The sequence below is a fragment of the Equus caballus genome, chromosome 10 (assembly GCF_041296265.1).
Source record: "Equus caballus isolate H_3958 breed thoroughbred chromosome 10, TB-T2T, whole genome shotgun sequence".
Taxonomy (NCBI): Eukaryota; Metazoa; Chordata; class Mammalia; order Perissodactyla; family Equidae; genus Equus; species Equus caballus.
Genome location: NC_091693.1, coordinates 24,167,683 through 24,185,407, shown reverse-complemented (window position 1 = coordinate 24,185,407; position 17,725 = coordinate 24,167,683). Strand labels below are relative to the sequence as shown.

Here is a 17,725-nt window from a genome sequence, read left to right as displayed (position 1 = left end):
TTGTGTGGGGGATTTGTGTGAGCATGCATGTGTTTGAGTGTGTGTGCACATGTGTGCATGCTTGAGTGTGCATGCATGTGTGTATGAGTGCATGTGTGTGTGCATGTGTGTGAGTAGCAGATCATGATGCAACTCACTTCAACATAAGAAATAAAAAGATCTGATCTTACTCAGGAGCCGCCCCAACTTAATAACAGGGAACACACACACACACCATGCACAGCCCTTCCCCACCATTGTAAATACCACTTTAGCTTTAATTCCTTCTTTCAATTTCTTCTTTTTAATTCCTTCCAAGGATGGTCCAGGTGGAGGGAGCAGGTGGCTGACATGACTGTTGGGGGAATGGACGGCTCTGCATCCTCCTGCTGGCCCTGGGTTTGAGCTGACTGGGATCTCTGTAGTGTGTTCACCAGCTGCTGAAGACCCTGCTGATGTCTGTCCCCAATGGTCATGGACTCCACCCTCTCTCTGCTCCCTTGGGGCCTGGGGACCCTTCTGACCATCTCAATGTCCACTCTGTCCCAGGGGCTCAGTAGACATGTCTGAGCATCTGCTCCTGCCCCATCTGGTCCAGGTGAGATCTCTCCTTCCACCACCATGGGCCCCACTGTGGCCCCCTGGCATTCACTCCCTGGATGGACCTTAGGGACTCGAGGGGAGTCCAAGTGCAAGGTGACTCCTCTCCCCTGCCCCACACCTGCTGGCTGTGCTTCACCACCAGGAGTGCTAAACATGGCTAATCCTCCGGTGGTGCTTGGGGGACATCCTTCCACACAGGAATGTCCCTGCATCCCATGGCCTTCTTTTTGAATGTCTTTGCACAGGGGTGAGTTTCAACAGACAACGTGTCACCAGCCTTTTCTTCCTATTTCTTTGGAAATCAAGGGTGGTTGTCTTCAGCTAGAAAGAGAAATGTATTTCTGAGGAGAGTGGTCTGATTGCAGGCTGGAGGGTCAAGAAGAAAAGACTAGTCCTGATGTCCGCCTCTCTGCTCTCCCCCTGAGCCCTGCTCCTCTTCCCACTATCCTCCGTGAGGCGAAACATTTTAACTTGTTGACTTTTCCTCCTTTAATTTCCCCTAAACCGTGTCTCTCCCCACTGTGGCCTCACTGCCTGGACCCACGGGACACCTTTTCAGTGGAGCAGACGCTGGACCTGCTCAGCCGTCCTGTGTTCTGGAGGGAGTGGAATATTCAGGAATCCGCTCTCTATGAATGCCAGCTCTCCACCCCCTCCTTGCTAAGGAGCCTGTGTACCCACCTGTCTGCCTTGGGATCAGAGTCAGACAAGCCAGATTTTAAGTGAAAACGCACCATTCTAACTGTAATGGTTATTTCGATGTGTCAACCTGACTGGGCTAAGGGATACCCAGAGAGACGGTAAAAGACTATTTCTGGGTGTGTCTGTGAGGGGGTTTCTGGAGGAGATTAGCTTTGATTCCATAGACTGAGCGAAGAGATCCACCCTCACCAGTGTGGAGGGGCATCATCCCATCCCCGGGGAGTCCCAAGAGAACAAAAAAAAGGAAGGAGGGCCGATTCCCTCTCTCTCCTCTTGAGCTGGGACATCCTTTGTCTCCTGCCCTTGGAAATCCATCGCTTCTCCTGGCTCTTGGCCCTTTAGACTGGGGCTGAATTATACCACTGGCCCTCCTGGGTCTCCAGCTTGCAGATGGCTGACTGTGGGACTTCCGGCTCCCATAACCCTATGATAAAACTCGTCTTGTATATACATAATCTTTATAACAGAACTTATAGTTCCATTTATCTGGAGAACCCTGACTAATACTCTAACAGACAAAAAATAATAAAGAGAGAAAGAATGTGTTCCACATGAAACAGAAATTCAGTACAGGGTATAAAACAAGAAAATAAACATAAAGACTGTATGGTCAGGAAGCAGATCTCTGGAGGAAATTACCCTGGAGTACAAATAGAGAATTGAAGCTCAGTACAAACTGAAATTCAGTAGGAAGGCCGGGCACACGCCCTCTGAGCCAGGACAGAAAGCTCGCAGCTGATGAGATGCATCTTGTCCGGAAATCAGAACAGGGAATGAGGAGCCCCCTCCCCGCACCCCCCGGGGGGCCTCAGTCCCCGCCACTTAGAGCTGACCGACACTGAGCAAGTTAACACTTCAGTCTCTACTTTCCTCAAGAAAAATAGAGACCAGAATAGTACGTGCTGTGGAGGGTTCGTACGAGGAGGCTTAAACGTGTTAATGCTTGCATAGAACTAAAATAGCAATTTCACCATAGTAAGAATTAGCTGAGTTTAGCCTCTTTTCTTAAAAATATTTTTAATATATAATAAAGTTTTAGTACCAGACCTCTAATAGGCATGCAAGTTACTAACCTTTGTTGAAAAAAAAGAAAGACAAACAAAAATTTATCAGAAAGAGCCCCTCGCGCCCCCTAGTGGTCCGCAGGGTAACGTTCTGTTTTAACCTGAGCGGGGACCGCAGGCTGGGGCACTCCCGGCGAGGGGGTCCAGGTGACCCCATATCCTTGGTGGCACAGCCGGTCCCGCTCTGAGGACGTGGTCATGTAGATCCCAAATGGTTCTTTGTGGAGACAGCATGGGGCAGCCCTGTTTACAAGCCCTGTAGCAGTCAGCGTCAATGCTGAATAAACAAGTGGGTGGTTGTGGACGGGACCTACATCTGTGTGAACAGACATGAAGAAATAACACAGGGGAAATGGAAAACGGAGCAGAGAATCCGTTCATGTAGCAGACCCCAGAGGCCCACCCACGTGGTCCGTGATGGCGGAGTCAGGGAGAGAGGTGTGAGAGCCCTGCGTGGACATGACACCCTGTAACTGGAACCGAAGGTGAAGAGCAGAGTTGGGAAAATGTGGGGATCTGCTTTCTGCACTGCACAAGGTCAGGAGCTCTGGGGCAACAGCCACTGAGGAAGCTGCACCCCTTACCTGAGCGAAGGCTGGCTCACGGTCAGAAGGTGCGCATTTTAGGAAGTGTATCTCTTACTCATAGTTCCCAAGAGGAGGGAGCTATCCTGGACACACAGGGGAGCACCAGAGTCACAAAGGAGGAGAGGGGGTGAGGGGAAATCGTGGGCAGGAGCCTTTACTGTGATTTCCACAGGAGGGAATGAGAAAGGCAGGACAAACACGCTGAGGACTGGCTGGATTAAATAAATTGAGGGGTTCTGGGGTGGAGGGGGTGATGCTAGTTGTTGAGTACATGGCCCTGGGGGGATTAAGGCAGGTCATAGTGGCCCAGAGTGTGAGGACCTCATAAGGGAGGTGGTTGGGGCTGTGGACTCTGGATTGGCTGGTTTGTAGTTGAAAAGTGCACCCCCAACAAGAGGATTCTTGCTCAGGAGAGGGGGGCAATGAGGGAGGCAAGAGGCCAAAGCAAGGTGACTCAGGCATGATATAGGGTTGTCTGGGACACAGTGTGTCTGCAATAGGCGTGTAGGACAGATGGAAAAGCCTCAACTTTACAGAAACCTGAAATGTGGCTAATACAAGGGTACAGCAGGCTCTGCTCCATAAGGTCATTCTGGGAACCGGACACCACCTTCAATATGTGGCGTCCAGGATCACCCAGGGCATCGGTGTCCACCAGCAGCAGGGAAGAGCAAGGAGGATCTTGCGTGGAAGGATTTATGGGACCGGTCTGGAAGAAGCTCCTGTCACTCCTGCTCACACTCCACTGGCTAGAACTTCATCCCGGGATGCACCTAACTTCAAGGGAGGCTGGAGGGATGGTCTCTCTGGGAGCCCGGGAAGGGAGGATATGGTGCCGGTGAACAGCTGCAGTCCTGTCACACAGGGGCCACCTGTCACCCTGGGCTCCAAGGGTTCACTGGGGGCTCTTTCCAATCTCCACTGCCTCCTACCTGACCGGCTGTTATGTAGAGGTTCTAAGTCTGCAGAAATGAGACTCTCAGACACCCATCATTTCACCAAGTGGTGGGAGAAGAAAACATTCCCGTAAGGAGACAGAATCATAGTGAGCCTCAGGGACAGAGGTAGCACTGAGGATAGACATCCACTCAGGTAGACAGACTAACAGCCCCCCCCAAAGGTGTCCACGTCCTAATCCCAGGAACCACCTGGTGTGTTACCTTACGTGGCTAGTCTCCTTGAAGGTGTCATTGAATGAAGGATCTTGAAGGAGGAGATGACCCTGGATATTCCAGGTGGGCTCTAGGTAATCACAGTGTCCTTATAAGAGGGAGGCAAGAGGGCAGAGACAGAGCGGGGCAGACGTGACAACAGAAACAGGAGTCCTAGTGAAAGAGGCATTTGAAAGAGCCACAAAGATGGAGAAAGAGGCCGTGAATCAAGGAATGAGGATGGGCCCTGGAAGCTGGAAATGGTAATGAAATGGCTTCTCCCCTTGATCCTCCAGAAGGAAGGCAGCCCTACTGATGCCTTGATGTTAGCCAGTGAGACTGATTTCAGACTTCTGACCTCCAGAGCTGTAAGGTGATAAATTGTGTTTGAAGCTACTAAGCATGCGGTAATTTAATACAGCAGCAATTGGAAACTAATACTTTTAATTTAGATGGAGGAGTTTTTGCAAGTTTATTGGGAAGAACAGTGTCCAATCCCAAACTTGAAGGACATTAGCTAGGCAAGGGGGTGAAGGTCAGATCAAGGATAATGACCTAGACCTGGATGGGTCCTGTTGTGCTTGGAAAATGCATGGTGTCCAGCGTGGATGAACCTCGGGTAGGGATGGGAAGTGAAAACTGCCATGCTCCTCTAAGTGGACTAAAAGGCTGAGAGACCCTCCCTGTGCAATCATGGCCTCACTCACTCCTTCGACCAGTCCACGTGTCCATATGTGTGGGCATGTGCACATGTATATGTATTTGTACAATGTGCACATGTGTGTGTGTGTGTGCACATGTGTGTGCGTGCATGCATTGACAGGCATGTGCGTGTGAGTGGGGGTGTATGCTCTGTGCCTTCAGCCAGCCATGTGTCCCCTCAGACCTCTCCCCCTTCATCCCTGAGACCCTCAGATCAGAAAACACTGATGCCTTCCTTCCTGTCTTGTGCCCCTAAGTTTTGAGCACCTGTGGAGGCAGAGGCTAGGACCAAGTCACCTGTGTACCCCAGCTGCTTGTGCTGGGCTGTCACGGTCAGGCCTGTGAAAACATTTATTGATGAACAAAATGAAGCATGATCCAGAAAACGGGGTCTTAGCTATCAGCTGCCTAAGTAGAGCCCAGGTTCAAGGTCAGTAACTGAACTCTATGAAGTCTTCAAAGTCAGCTGGGCAGACAATTAAAACAGAGTCTCTGGGGGCAGTTGGAAATTCATGACATGTCTGGAAGCAGCTGGGTGACTGTAGGACTGTAGCTGGGTCTCTGGAAACAGCCAAGGGACTGTAGCTGGGTCTCTGGAAACAGCCAAGGGACTGTAGCTGGGTCTCCAAAAGCAAGTGTTGTGTGTGCTCTCCAATGAGCTAGTTGATTGAAGGAGGTACCACACGGTTAACTACTCTCCCACATGTTGGTTAGGAATCCCCCAACTCCAGCTCTTGCCTCCAGGTGAAGAGACTGGATGACTTTCCAGAAAGAGATGATTCCATAGGGAAGCTCTCCAAATGGCCACGTCAGGCTTTTACAAGAGTGACGTCCTGTGTCTTTAGGTGCAGAGGCTAGGTGGGCCTGTGGTCAGCGTCTGGCAAGGGCTGCATATGTGCTGGTCTCGGCTGTGGGCTCTGTGGTCTGTGGGGACACGGCATGGGCTGGCCTCTGTGTGAAGGTCCTGTGGTCCAGCTGGGCATATGTCACCTCCTGGGGGCCTCCTGCAGCAGAGGTCTGAGGGAGAGAGACCCAGGGTGAGCTTGAGTGGCTTAGGTGAGGGTAGGGGGCTGTGGGAGGGGAAAACTATGGTATCAAGTCCCCAGGTGGCCCCCGATCCACCTCCTGGAATCATCCTTGCGTAGTCCCCTCCCACATAGAATCAGGGTTGGTCTGTGGGACCCATAGAATATGGCAGAAGAGGGCATATCACCTCCAAGGAGAGGCCACAAAAGACATTGTAGCTTTTCCCCTCCCCTCTCTGGGATCTCTCTTTCTGGCTGCCATGGAGAAGCCCATGTAGTGAGGAACTGAGGGGCCCTTCCCACAGTCGTGGGAGGGAGAAATCTTCAAAGTGGATCTTCCAGCCTCATTTGAGCCTTCAGATGAATGCAGCCCTGGTCGACATCTTGACAGCAACCTCATGAGAAACTGTGAGCGAGAACCACCTGGCTAATCCACTTCCACATTCTTGATCCAAGAAACTGAGATAATTTTATTAAGCTGCTAGATTTGGGGTAGTTTTATTACACGGCAATAGGTAACTCAGACAAGGACTCACCGAGGTGTGCATTTCCCTGCCCTTCTTAGGAGGACTATCGACGATGGCCAGATCTGGAGGGGAGAGGGCAAGTGGTCAGTTCTCTGGGGTGGACCTCAGGAGGCAAATTTGCCTGAAATCTCACAGCTTCAGATTTCAGCCCACATCCCATCTCGGACACCCCAGAATGTGCTCAAACATTCTCCCTCCTCCCATTGCATCCTGAATGGCTGTGAGGCCTCACTTCCCCTCTCCCAGGCCTGTCCTCTCTCCTCATCTTTACCTGGTGTCCTCCCTAGGATGTCAACAGCCGGGCTGAGCCTGCAGGAAAAGAACAAGTGAGCACAGGGGGCAGCCTGGAGGCAGAGGACTAGGAGGGGGTCCAGGGGTCATTCCCAGGGGCCTCACCTCTCCTGGGGCCTCTGCTCCTTGCCTCTGCTGCTGGGGAGCCCTGAGGACAGCCAAGGGTGTGAATTAAGAAGAGAGACCCTCTTCCCAGCACCCCAGACAGCCTGCTCAGCTCACCCCACCCTCTCCCTGAGATTTACCAAGTTTTTTCCGATGCCGACGAAAGAGGAAGAAGAGGACCAGGAGGAATAAACAAATGAGAAAGGCCCCAGCGACCACAAGGAGGATATAAACATACTGTGTCGACAGGCCTGGGGGAGCAGGGAAGATGAAAGCAGATTATCAGCAGCATGCATTTACTAAGCACCTACTACATCCCACACATATGCTGGGTGCTTGTATATTAAATCTCTCACATACATAACAGTCCTGCAACATGGAAATCGTTATCCCCATTTTACAAAACCGGGGTCCTGAGTGCTGAAGTCCTCTGTCCACAGGGCAACAGCAGAGCTGGAATATGATCATTCCTGAAGCCCATTCTCTCCCCCTTCCCAAGAGGCACACACCAGCTTCATGCTCCTCTGTCCCCACCACTCACCGCTATTGTTACTGTCACTGTCATACGAATTCGTCTCGGTGTCTCCTAGGAATGGGGAATCAGGAAGACATAGGTCAGAGGCCTGAGCTGGACAGAGAAGGCTGAGGCAGACACAGACAGTGAGAGACATTTGCCGTGTGCCACCCACACCAGCAGAGTCAAGACCCTGCGAGAAGAGGTCTCTCTTCCTCTTGGTGATCTTACGTCATTGTTCGGGCTAACCATCAATAGATCCTGTTCTCTCCCATAGTGTCTGAGTTTCTTTCTGCATATTAAAAAGAGCAGGGCCTCCTGGAAGGTGAGAGGAGCACCTCCCACATTGGGCTGTGGTTGGCGTTGACTGCTGTCACAGTACCAAGCTTGGAGATAGTTCAATCATGGTCATTATGAATATGAGTGACACCCCAGTGCCCTGCGGGTGTCAGCCCCTTGCTGTGGTCTTATGAGTTCCTAATCCAAGCCTGGGTAAAGGGCTGGGCCCTGGAGCCTGATCCCCAGCACAGAGCCCCCCAGGAAACCCCTTGAGTCTGCGGTCTCTACTCACCAGCTGAGGGCTGGGTGGTTGGGGAGCTGATGTCTCCAGGGGCTCCTGTGACAGGGGTGGGAGAAGGGCTGATGTCCCACACAGCCTGGCCCCTCTCTACCCTGAGCATCCATCACTGGACACTCATTGTCAGTCCCAGACAACGTCCCGAGATTCTGAGGAAATGTGGCAGGGGCACAGGAGATGAGGGGAAGCCCTCCATTCTCCCAGCTCTGGGGGTGCTCTGCTCCTCCCATGCCATGCCCTCCCAGACCTCACAGAATTGGCACAGAGCAGCTCCTCTGAGGCCCTGGGAGTACCTGGAGGGAGATCGAAGTGTCCCCAGTGGACCCTGAGTCCAGGACATCACGGGAACTGACCACACACAGGGACAGGGATGGCCTCATCCCAAAGATTCCCCAAAGCACCATCCATTCCAGGTCAGGGCACCCCTGGACCATGTGATTTGCCCAATGTGGGTGGACCACACCACAGGGGACACATTGCCTGGGGCCCCCACAGATTCTGTCCCAGTCGAAAGGATAGTTTAACACCATCCTGAGAGAAAAGACACACATTCTCTTGAACGGAGGCTACCCTGCACCCGACCTCTGGAAGCCCACTCCCCACCCAGCCCAGCAGGGCCAGATAGGGGCCCACCCCAATGCTGAGGCTGATGTCCAGGCCATCATGATGTCCCGATGGGACCAGGGCTCCAGGGACCTGAGCTAGCCAGGTGTGAAGGCAGAGGGATGTGTGCGTAAAGGGAGAGAGGGGGCTGGAGGACTTGGGGGTCAACAGGTGGGCAGGGGAGTCTGGGGACAGAGGACACACCTGGGGACAGGGTCCAGGGACATGGGGACAAACCTGACGGCAGAGCTGAGACGTCCTCACCTGTCACCACCAGCTCCAGGAAGTCACTGTGCTCAGACCAGCTGGAATTGTTATGATAGCGGCAGAAATAACGCCTGGCAGTGTTGTCACTCACTCTGGTGATGGGGAATCTGGCCTCTGTCTCATGTGGAGGACGTTGGGGCAGGATCTTCTGATCGGTGTAGTTAGAGCCATCCTCCCATGCCAGGCGGAATGTCTCAACCTCAGCAGGGCCCCGGCACACGATGGTCACAGGCTGCCCCCAGGGGATCATAGAGCCTGGCTCAGCAGAGATGGAGGGTCTGGGCAGGGCCACTGAAGGGAAGCAGAGCAAGATCTCATGGTCCACTTGTGAGGAAATCACCGTGCCACACAATTCACCCTTTTTAAAGTGTACACTTCACTGTTTTATTCGCAAACACAGGGGAGTGCAACCATCACCACAGGCCAGTTTTAGAACATTTCCATCAGCCTCACCAAAGACACCCCGTGACCCTTCTCCCTGCATGTGAATTCTCATCACTGCAGAGTTATTTTCCCTACTTGACATAAGGACCTGAGACTTGGTCACATCTTGCTCCGGGCGACCTGGGAGGTGTCAGGGCAGGCTGTGGGTTGGGCATGTCTGCTGCAGAGCCCAGCTCCCTCCCTACCCACGACCACTTTCTAGGGGGACAGACAGGGCTGAGACAGAGGCAGAGGATGGGAATGACTAGGACAAGGGAAACCAGAGTCTGGAGTAGGTAGGAATGATCTGGCTGGGTCTGAAGGGCAGCTGATCAGTCCCGGGTGGGACTTGTGGGGCTGAGAGGGGCCATCTGCAAAGCTCCAGTGGAAGTCAGTGAGGATGTGGTGGGGCTCCAGCACAGATCTGGTCACACGGCCCCCAGAGGATGCGGATTCCTAACTCCAATGCAAGTGAAGCACCCATCTCTGAGTTTTCTCCATATTTTCTATCTTCCTCTCAGCCTTACTTCCATTTCCTATTATTGAGCCTTGTGAAAACCCCATTTGTCTCAACTAGTCTGGGGCAGGAGGAGGAGAGGGTTGGTTGCCCTGAAACAGGAAGGTGATGCCAAAGCTAGCAAAACTGGTGATAGAGGCAGGGAGCCAGCAGAGGCTCATCAAGCATTCACTCGCCCATTCTTTCTTTCTTTCAACCATATCTTAGCTCCTATCTGTCCCTTTACAGATGCCTCCACGTGCCATTGGTTCCACAAATATTAGGAATACACCCACGATCCCTTCTTTCTTGGGGGTGAACATCTAGAGGAGGACAGAAGTTGATTGAGCAATTGTGCAAATCCTCAGTTACCAACTGTGATGCGTGCCCTTGGGGTAAGTGTGGGAACCTAGCAGAGCAGATGGGAGGCAAGGCTGACCTCATCTGGGAGGTCAGAGGGAAGAGGCTCCTGAGCTGAGATGGCAGGTCAAGACGAATTACCCAAGCTGAGCAATAGGGGACGCTAGGACATTCAATGTGGAGGAATCAGCGCATGAGGAGGTCCAGAGTTGAGTGGAAATGTGGCAAGTTTGAGAAAGTGGAAGAAAGGCAAAGCTTCTGGAGATGAGGGAACCAGAGGGCATGAGGACAGACAGAACCAGACCAAAGAGAGGTACATGGCTCTCAATCTTTCTGAAGATAAACTGCAAGGGAACCCTAAAAAATTATTTTCCCTGAAAGTAAAAAATCAGTGAAAAAATGTAAATAAAACTTCAAAATTATCATTTAAAAATCGTATCACTGGGTGACATGTGGACTATAGGAGGATGAAGAAGATGGGATCAAGGGTGAATTCTCAGAGTCTGCCCGTGGCAATCATCCTGTTCTCTGCCCAGGGGATGCTGAGGAAGGTCTGGGCTTGTGTGGGGAGAGTTCAAAGGATTTGAATAGTCTTTGTGGGGCCATCAAGATCTCAGGTGGAGAGTGGGGAGAGATTGGGGTCATTTGCACCTCAGGGCATACTTAAGGGTCCCCCCAGACCCTCCCAGGATCAGCACCCCTCTGCTCCCATCTAGAACTGACTTTGGGGTGCAGAGGGCTTGGGGAGAAGACTTACCTTCCTGCGCGTGGATCACCCAGATCAGACAGAGCGCTGGAAGAGAAGCCCCAGTGAGAAAAAATGTCCGCCTCCCAGTTCCCTCATAGGGCTGCTATGAAGGGGCCTTAAGGGAGCCAGCTCTTATAATTCCCAAACCACCCTTCCTCACCATGACATCTGAGTGCAATCCTTTTTCTTGCTCTGAAATAATCTCAAGACAAATCCTGCATCCCCTCTTCCAAACAGGTACTCCTCTCTCCCAGCCCTTCTTAGAGTCTGAACTCATCCCCACACCTGGTACCCACTTCCAGGACTGAATCTTCTGTGGTCAGACTGAGATCCGGGCCAGAGCTGAAGGGGGCAGACCCCAGGGGCGGGGAGAACCACTTTTGCCCCCCTGGGTCCCAGAGTCTCCTGGACTGGAGTCAGGACTGAGCAGGGAAGCAGACCCCCTCCCCAAGGCTCCCACTCCCTCTGTCCCTGGGATCCTGCCTCCCCATCCCCCATTCCAGGACTCACCGAGGCCCAGGAGGGTGGTGTGATGGGGAGACATGGCCCCGGCCCCGAGCCTGCGCCGTCCTGGAGCCAATCAGAGGAAGGACAGAAACTGAAGCAGACACAAGGGGACAGGATGTGTTAGCTGGGGGGCCCTGTCATGGGGTTTCTACATCAACCGCCTCACAAAAAGGGGAAGTGCTCTCTCTCCTGTCCTCTCCGCAATTCCTGCTGATGAGACAGGGGAGGGTCTTGGCTTCCAAAAGATGTTTCTTCCCCTCAATGCCCAGATGAGGCTGAACTCATCACCAGATGAACGCCCTGAGGTGTGAACCTCATTCTCAATCTACGGGACAAGGCAGAAGATAGATTTGTGCAACAGACTGACTTGAATGTCAATCCGAAATCCACAAACTAGAGTTCTGTTCTTGGGCAATGCATTACACCACTTTATGCTGACGTTTCCTCATATTTAAAAAGGGAAGCCTAAAATTATCTTCCAAGTATTTAATACTATGATATATGCTTAAGTTCCCAGCAAGGTATTTAGTGCATTAAAAATATCCTAGTAACGTGAGTTCTCTTTCCATCTTCCCCCAGCGGCATTGAAATTGGGGAAGGATAGGGTAGCGCATCAGCACATGCAAAATCCTAAAGAGATTGAATGGTCAGGAGACAGACTTTGGGGTTGGGGCCAGATGGGGCACCCAACTGGGTGCTGAAACGAAGAATAAGACCAGGGATGGGGGGGGTGGTGTTTGTGCATCACAGAGCCGAGTAAGACAAGAACTCCCATCATGGGTTCTCATATCCACTGCCTCTGAAGACAAGAAAGAGCTGCTTCTCCAAACGGCAGCTGTGGCAGATATTGATGGTGGTCTACACAGCAGCCATTGCTCACTTTTTCCTTACTAACAGAAACCTAGTTCTGTTTGAGTGGCTATGTTCCACGCTCAGGGCCATGAGGATGAAGTTTGAGTTAAGGCAATCTAGCAATCCCATTTGCAGTGTTTGGTTCAGAGTTGGGCACACGACCATGTACGGCCAACAATACTTAGAATATACCATGGTTTCTGGAAATCGTATTTGTCCCTTAATGACAGAGGGTCTCATAAGATCATTGCCTCCTTTACTCCTGTTCTTCATTGGCAGGTATATCACGATGCTGTGATATCTGGAGTTGCAGCAGCTGTATTGCAACCATGAGGTAACAAGTTTGAACACAACAGCAGAAATACTGAGCAAATTGAGGTGGAAGAATACAAGACTCAAGGTTCCTAGAAGGTCCTTGGATTGCTAAACCAGCCCTAGGATGGCCTACCCCTGGAATTCTTAAAAAGTAAACAATCTAGATTTTCTGTCAAAATGTCAGACTAAGTCTATGGACAAATAGTCCATCTTAAAATACAATAATTATTTTTAAAACATTAAAATATCTTAATACAACATTTTAAAGATCTTGTTAAATGGCTCAAAGAAATGAAAACTAAGTGAAGGCTATATAGTCAAAAATTAAAGGAAGATAAAATTCCCCAGAGTCAAGCTGAATGCTGAACCTGGCTCTCGCCTTGAAGGTGATGAATTAAGTTTTATTTTCGCGGTCTTGCAGACTATAGAGGCTAAAGGATGAAGCCCAGGAATCATTCCAGTTAAGAAGTCTAGGGGGACACTCCCTTTGCTAAGCCAGACCAAAAGCTCCCACTTCATCATAAGAGTAAGTTAAAATTACTCGCCCATTTCTGAGGGCTACAAAGAACACATGGTTTGAAACTTAGCATTAAACAGGAGGCCAAAAATGCTATTCCTGAGAAATGGCTAATGCCAGTGACCCTATATATGTGTCTTTCTGGTCTTTTTCTCTGTGTGTGTCCTTCTGTGGATCTCTCTTTCTCTCTCTCTTCTCGCTCTCTCTCTCTCACACTCACTCGCTCTTTCTCGCTCACTCGCTCTCTCTCTGGGTATCTCTCCCTCTCTTTTCTCTGCTTTTCCATCTCTAATGGCTCCGTGCCCCCATTCCTCACAGCCCTGCTCCTTGGTCCTTTTATGATCAAACCCATGCCCCAAGCTGTGCTTGATGGAAAGGGCTGACTCCTAAGGGTGCCTTTCCCATTTGCCCTTGTAGGCTGGCCAGGCTATTTCTCAACCTTCCCACACACTCAAGACCCAGATAATGTATCTGCCCCATGACTCCAGTTCCTGCCGAACTTGATTCCACCTTATGTAGGGTCACCTGGAACCCTCGGCTCCAGCGGCATTGCCTGCTGTCCATGGCACTGCAGCTCCCCACACCTGCTCCTCTCAGCTCTCCTTCACTTGGGTAATGGCTTCTATGCATTAAATTCTCCTCCTCTCTCTTTTTGTGGGCCTTCGTTAGTGATTTTTAACCAGCTTTACATACAAAAAACTGCATCCACAAATACGTGCAATTCACTGAGCTCTGACAGTTGTGACACCATGATTAGACTCAAGATTTCCACCACCGCCAAAAGATTCCTTGTGTCCCTTTCCTCCCAGGCCATCACTGATCTTGTTTTCTTTGGGTAAAATATTTATTTCTTCCCTAACTTATAAGCAAACTTAGCTTGAAATAGTTTTACATTTTCAGAAAAGTTGCAAAGATGCAGAGAGCTCCCATATTCCCTTCATCCAGTTTCCCGTCATGTTAATATTTTACATAACTGTAGTACATCTGTCAAAACCAAGCAATTAACGTTGCTACAATCATTAACTAAACTACAGACTTTATTTGGATGTTATCTATTTTTTATCACTAATGTTCTTTTCCCATACCAGAATCCAATTCAGAAAACCATACTGCATTTATTTCTCTCTTTCGTTTTAATACTTAGAAGAGTTTCTGTTTCCCTGGTTGAATCTTAATTAACATTCCCAATGTGCCTGGATAGCATATGCCCATGGAGGACGTGGGGATGGGCTGACTATTTGGAAAAGGAATGGCTGAATCAGCAACCATAGTTTCCTCCACCTACTAAGGTCATACTGTCCATCAGGGGGTCATTCTGGATTTTTCCTTAAAGAAGGTGATGCAGAGCTGTCATCCTTCACGACTCTCAGAAAGGATCTCAATCTTTGCATTCTTCTAGGACTCAGGTCTCCAGCTAAAGAAGATTTGTGTCCAAGGCTTATTACAGGATGAGCATAGCACATCTTCCTCAAACAAAATCTTTATTTGAGGTGTGGCACAAATAGTGAATAATGATTCCCTTAATAGATTCAGATATATACACATTTGAAGATTAAATATAAACTGAATGTCAGATGCAAAGACAAAATCTACACAAGATGCAACACGAAACATTATTAAAAGATGAATTTGGTGAAAAAACAGAGAGTGGAAGTGTGGTTACCACGGGCTGGGCAGTGGGAGAATGGGAGAAATGTTCTTTAGGGGTACGTAGTTGAAACTAGCAGGTAAGTAAGTCCTGGAGATCTAATCCACAGCACAGTGATTATAGACAACAAAACTGTCTTCTAAACATTAAATCTGCTAGGGAGTAGACCTTTTTTTTTTTTTTTTTTTGAGGAAGATTAGCCCTGAGCTAACATCTGCTGCCAATCCTCCTCTTTTTGCTGAGGAAGACTGGCCCTGAGCTAACATCCATGCCCATCTTCCTCTACTTTATATGTGGGACGCCTACGATAGCATGGCTTTTGCCAAGCGGTGCCATGTCTGCACCCGGGATCCGAACCAGCGAACCCCGTCTGCCGAGGAGCTGAACATGGGCACTTAACCACTGTGCCACCAGGCCGGCCCCATGAGAGTAGATCTTAATTGTTTCCACCACTAGAAGAAGTGATAGATGTGTTAGCTAACTCTAAAAAGGCAATCTAATGGCAATGTATCAAACCAATATGTTGCACACTTTACACTTACACAATGTTATATGTCAGCTATATCTCAATTTTAAAAAATGAGTTTGCATCAGAACAGTCCAAATATTCCAAAAATACCCCAGCATGGTCACTCCATGCTGACCAGTCCTTCCGGGACTGTGATGGGGTAACGGTCCGCAGACTCTCACTGACAGACCAGCATTCTCCAGCCAGAGCTTGGTCTTCAGAGAGTTCTGCTTGTTGTAGCCTTGGGTCTTTCCCTCACTACACAGAATACCCAACCTACACCTCAAAGACCTTCATTTCTGGGCATCCTCAGTTTGGCTCAGCAAACACAGAGTCTCTGCTGTGGTGGTCTGGGGAAGAGAATCTGAGCCCCGAATGCCCAAGCCCTCCCCAAGTCATGTGCATTAGCCCACACCTCTGTGCTCCATTCCTCCTGCCTAGGAGAACACTTGGTGTTCATCCAAGAAAGCAACCCATGGCCGGGGATGGACTCACCCACTTGCATCTTATCGTCTGGCCCTCATGCAGAAATGCTCCTGCTGCACTTGAGGCAGGAGCCAAGCAAAATTGAAAAATGTACAGGATGTGGTGGTTGCACATCGATGTCACAGTTTAAACAGCCCCCAACTTAGCAACCATACATACAAATGAGCGGTTTTCTCTCTAGTCTCTTTAGGTCTCTGTCCTTTCCCAGGGTGGGGCTGAGAAAAGAACAGAGCTTCCTGAAACTTTTCTACAGGAGACTCAAGTCTGTGTCAGGCAACCCTGATTCCTTAATCAGTGCTTGACATGAATGGCGTCTGTGCCCCAAGTCTCGTATCCGAAGTGGTCACAGTTTGTTTTTTCCAAATGCTAAATGCATATCAAAGCTTTAAAAAAAATTATTTTACTTTCCTCCTTTCCTGAAATACAAGATATTATTATTATATATAATATTCCTTTACCAACTAAATAGGAGTGTATATTACTCTGGCAAAAAGAAATTGAAACATACATATTCAAATGATCATTCCAACTACAATTTTGACTCAGCAACATTTATAAAGCCACTAATTTTCCTTCATGAATATCAAGGAGTTACCAAACGTATCTTGGAATTCCATATAATTGGCAACGTATAATACATATAAAAACTATTTCTTGAGGTTTTTATCTAAAATCCTCCTGTTCATTGGCCAGATACGATTTCTCTTTCTCCTTCTGTCCCTCTGTCTCCCTCCTTTCCTTTCTTCCTCTTGTTTACTCACTCTTTCGCCTCCCCCTTTCTAAACTTTATTTTTCTTAAAGAAAGCCCTATAGTCCTAAACCCTTGGATGAATACAGTTCTCATTTTGTTTAATCTTGTACTCAGTGGTGTGCTGGAGCCAGCCAGCACAAACCAGTTCCTGACAGCTCATTGTGGACATCTCATTGCAATTTCACATTCGGAAATGCCACTTTGGTATCTTGAAATTACCCCTGGTGTGAGTATTTACAACATAGAAATTGGCAAACGCAACCCTCAGGTGTTTTCTTTCAGTGAGCTGATTGTCACACATTTACCATCACACGCTGGTCAACGCCCAAAGGCCAATTTAAAGAAGATTAAACAGAACATGTAAAGAAAAACACTGTGGAATCAAAATCCTGCAGGAAAACCAGAAAATTCATCAAATCATATCTATTTCTGTGTACCCCATCCTGCCCCATTCCTTCCTCACCTAAGTAACCAACATCAGAAATCTTGTGTTCAAACTTCCCTTGCATTTTTGTAGAGTTACCACATAGATATCTACGTGTATATATATATGTCCATTGCCATTTTTAACTTTACGACAAGTTAGAGTGTTCAAAGTGATTTTTGAAATCTCATCAAATATAGAGTGAGCATGAGTTAATGTTTTATTAATTCATTAATGATGAAATCATCATTCAAAGTTCCTGTCTTTACTCAAATATGGACTCTGCCCATTGTTCCTCCTTCCTGCATGGCTCTGCTTCCATTGGGATTGTTTTCATTTTGCCTGAACTTTTCATTCTTGTGGTACCCATCTGTTAGTGATGGATACAGCTTTTCATTGCCTAAAATGTCTTTATTTCATCTCCAACTTTGAACAGCATTTTCTCCTGTTCTAGAGTTCCAGGTTGGCAGATATTTTCTTTCAGCCCTTGCAAGATGGCATCCCATTGTTGCTGGCGTTCATCATTTCTATTGCAAATAAACTGTAAATCTCATTGCTGCTCCTTTGAGAATAATGTGTCCTTTTTCTTTCAATGATTTTAAGATTTTGTCTGTGTTTCACAAGGTTTACTATAATGTGTCTCAGAGTAGGTGTGTGTGTGTGCATGTGTGTGTATGTGCTTACTTTTATTGAAGTATAATAGCCAAAAAGGGTACATATCAAATGCACAGCTCGGTGAATTTTCACAAATTGAGCACACACGTGCCAGCACCATCCTAATTCACAAACAGAACATTACTAACTCCATGTAAGCCCCATCTATTCTGCTTTCCAGTAACTTCTTTCCAAAGGTAATCCATGCTCTCCTGACATCTAACAGCATAGAATAAATTTGCTTGTTTTTGCTTTTTACATAGATGTGAATATACTCTACATTCTCTGTGTGTGTGTCTGGCTTCTTTGGCTCAACCAAGCGATTGTAAGATTTATCTA

At 48.7% G+C, this 17,725-nt stretch overlaps 1 protein-coding gene across 14 annotated transcripts; it reads right to left on the bottom strand.

Annotated features, from left to right (window-relative positions):
- Positions 1–5,121: 5,121 nt before the first annotated feature.
- On the bottom strand, positions 5,122–15,716 carry LOC102149211 (leukocyte-associated immunoglobulin-like receptor 1). 14 transcript variants are annotated; one of them, XM_070223311.1, is made up of 12 exons: positions 15,567–15,699; positions 11,235–11,322; positions 10,734–10,769; positions 8,668–8,988; positions 7,822–7,866; positions 7,278–7,322; positions 6,877–6,987; positions 6,737–6,779; positions 6,612–6,649; positions 6,350–6,402; positions 6,002–6,219; positions 5,122–5,805 (listed from the first exon to the last, which is right to left on the bottom strand). In XM_070223311.1, exons 2-12 carry the CDS (start codon positions 11,266–11,268, stop codon positions 5,775–5,777), a joined length of 975 nt encoding a protein of 324 aa, XP_070079412.1. In that variant the 5' UTR covers positions 11,269–11,322; positions 15,567–15,699; the 3' UTR covers positions 5,122–5,774. The 14 variants fall into 14 exon arrangements, with proteins under 14 accessions (XP_070079412.1, XP_070079414.1, XP_005596570.2 ...); XM_070223313.1 differs by having other exon boundaries at positions 8,695–8,988; XM_005596513.4 differs by lacking the exon at positions 6,002–6,219 and having other exon boundaries at positions 8,695–8,988; positions 15,567–15,716.
- Between the last annotated feature and the right edge of the window lie 2,009 nt (positions 15,717–17,725).

Bases quoted from the DNA above. Each gene is read 5' to 3' on its own strand.
- LOC102149211 (XM_070223311.1), bottom strand. From the start codon at position 11,268: ATGTCTCCCCATCACACCACCCTCCTGGGCCTCG. The intron at 8,989-10,733 runs GTAAGTCTTCTC...GCTTCCCTTCAG, and splicing joins GGTGATCCACGCGCAGGAAG to TGGCCCTGCCCAGACCCTCC. The intron at 6,403-6,611 runs GTAAAGATGAGG...TCTCCCCTCCAG, and splicing joins CATCCTAGGGAGGACACCAG to ATCTGGCCATCGTCGATAGT.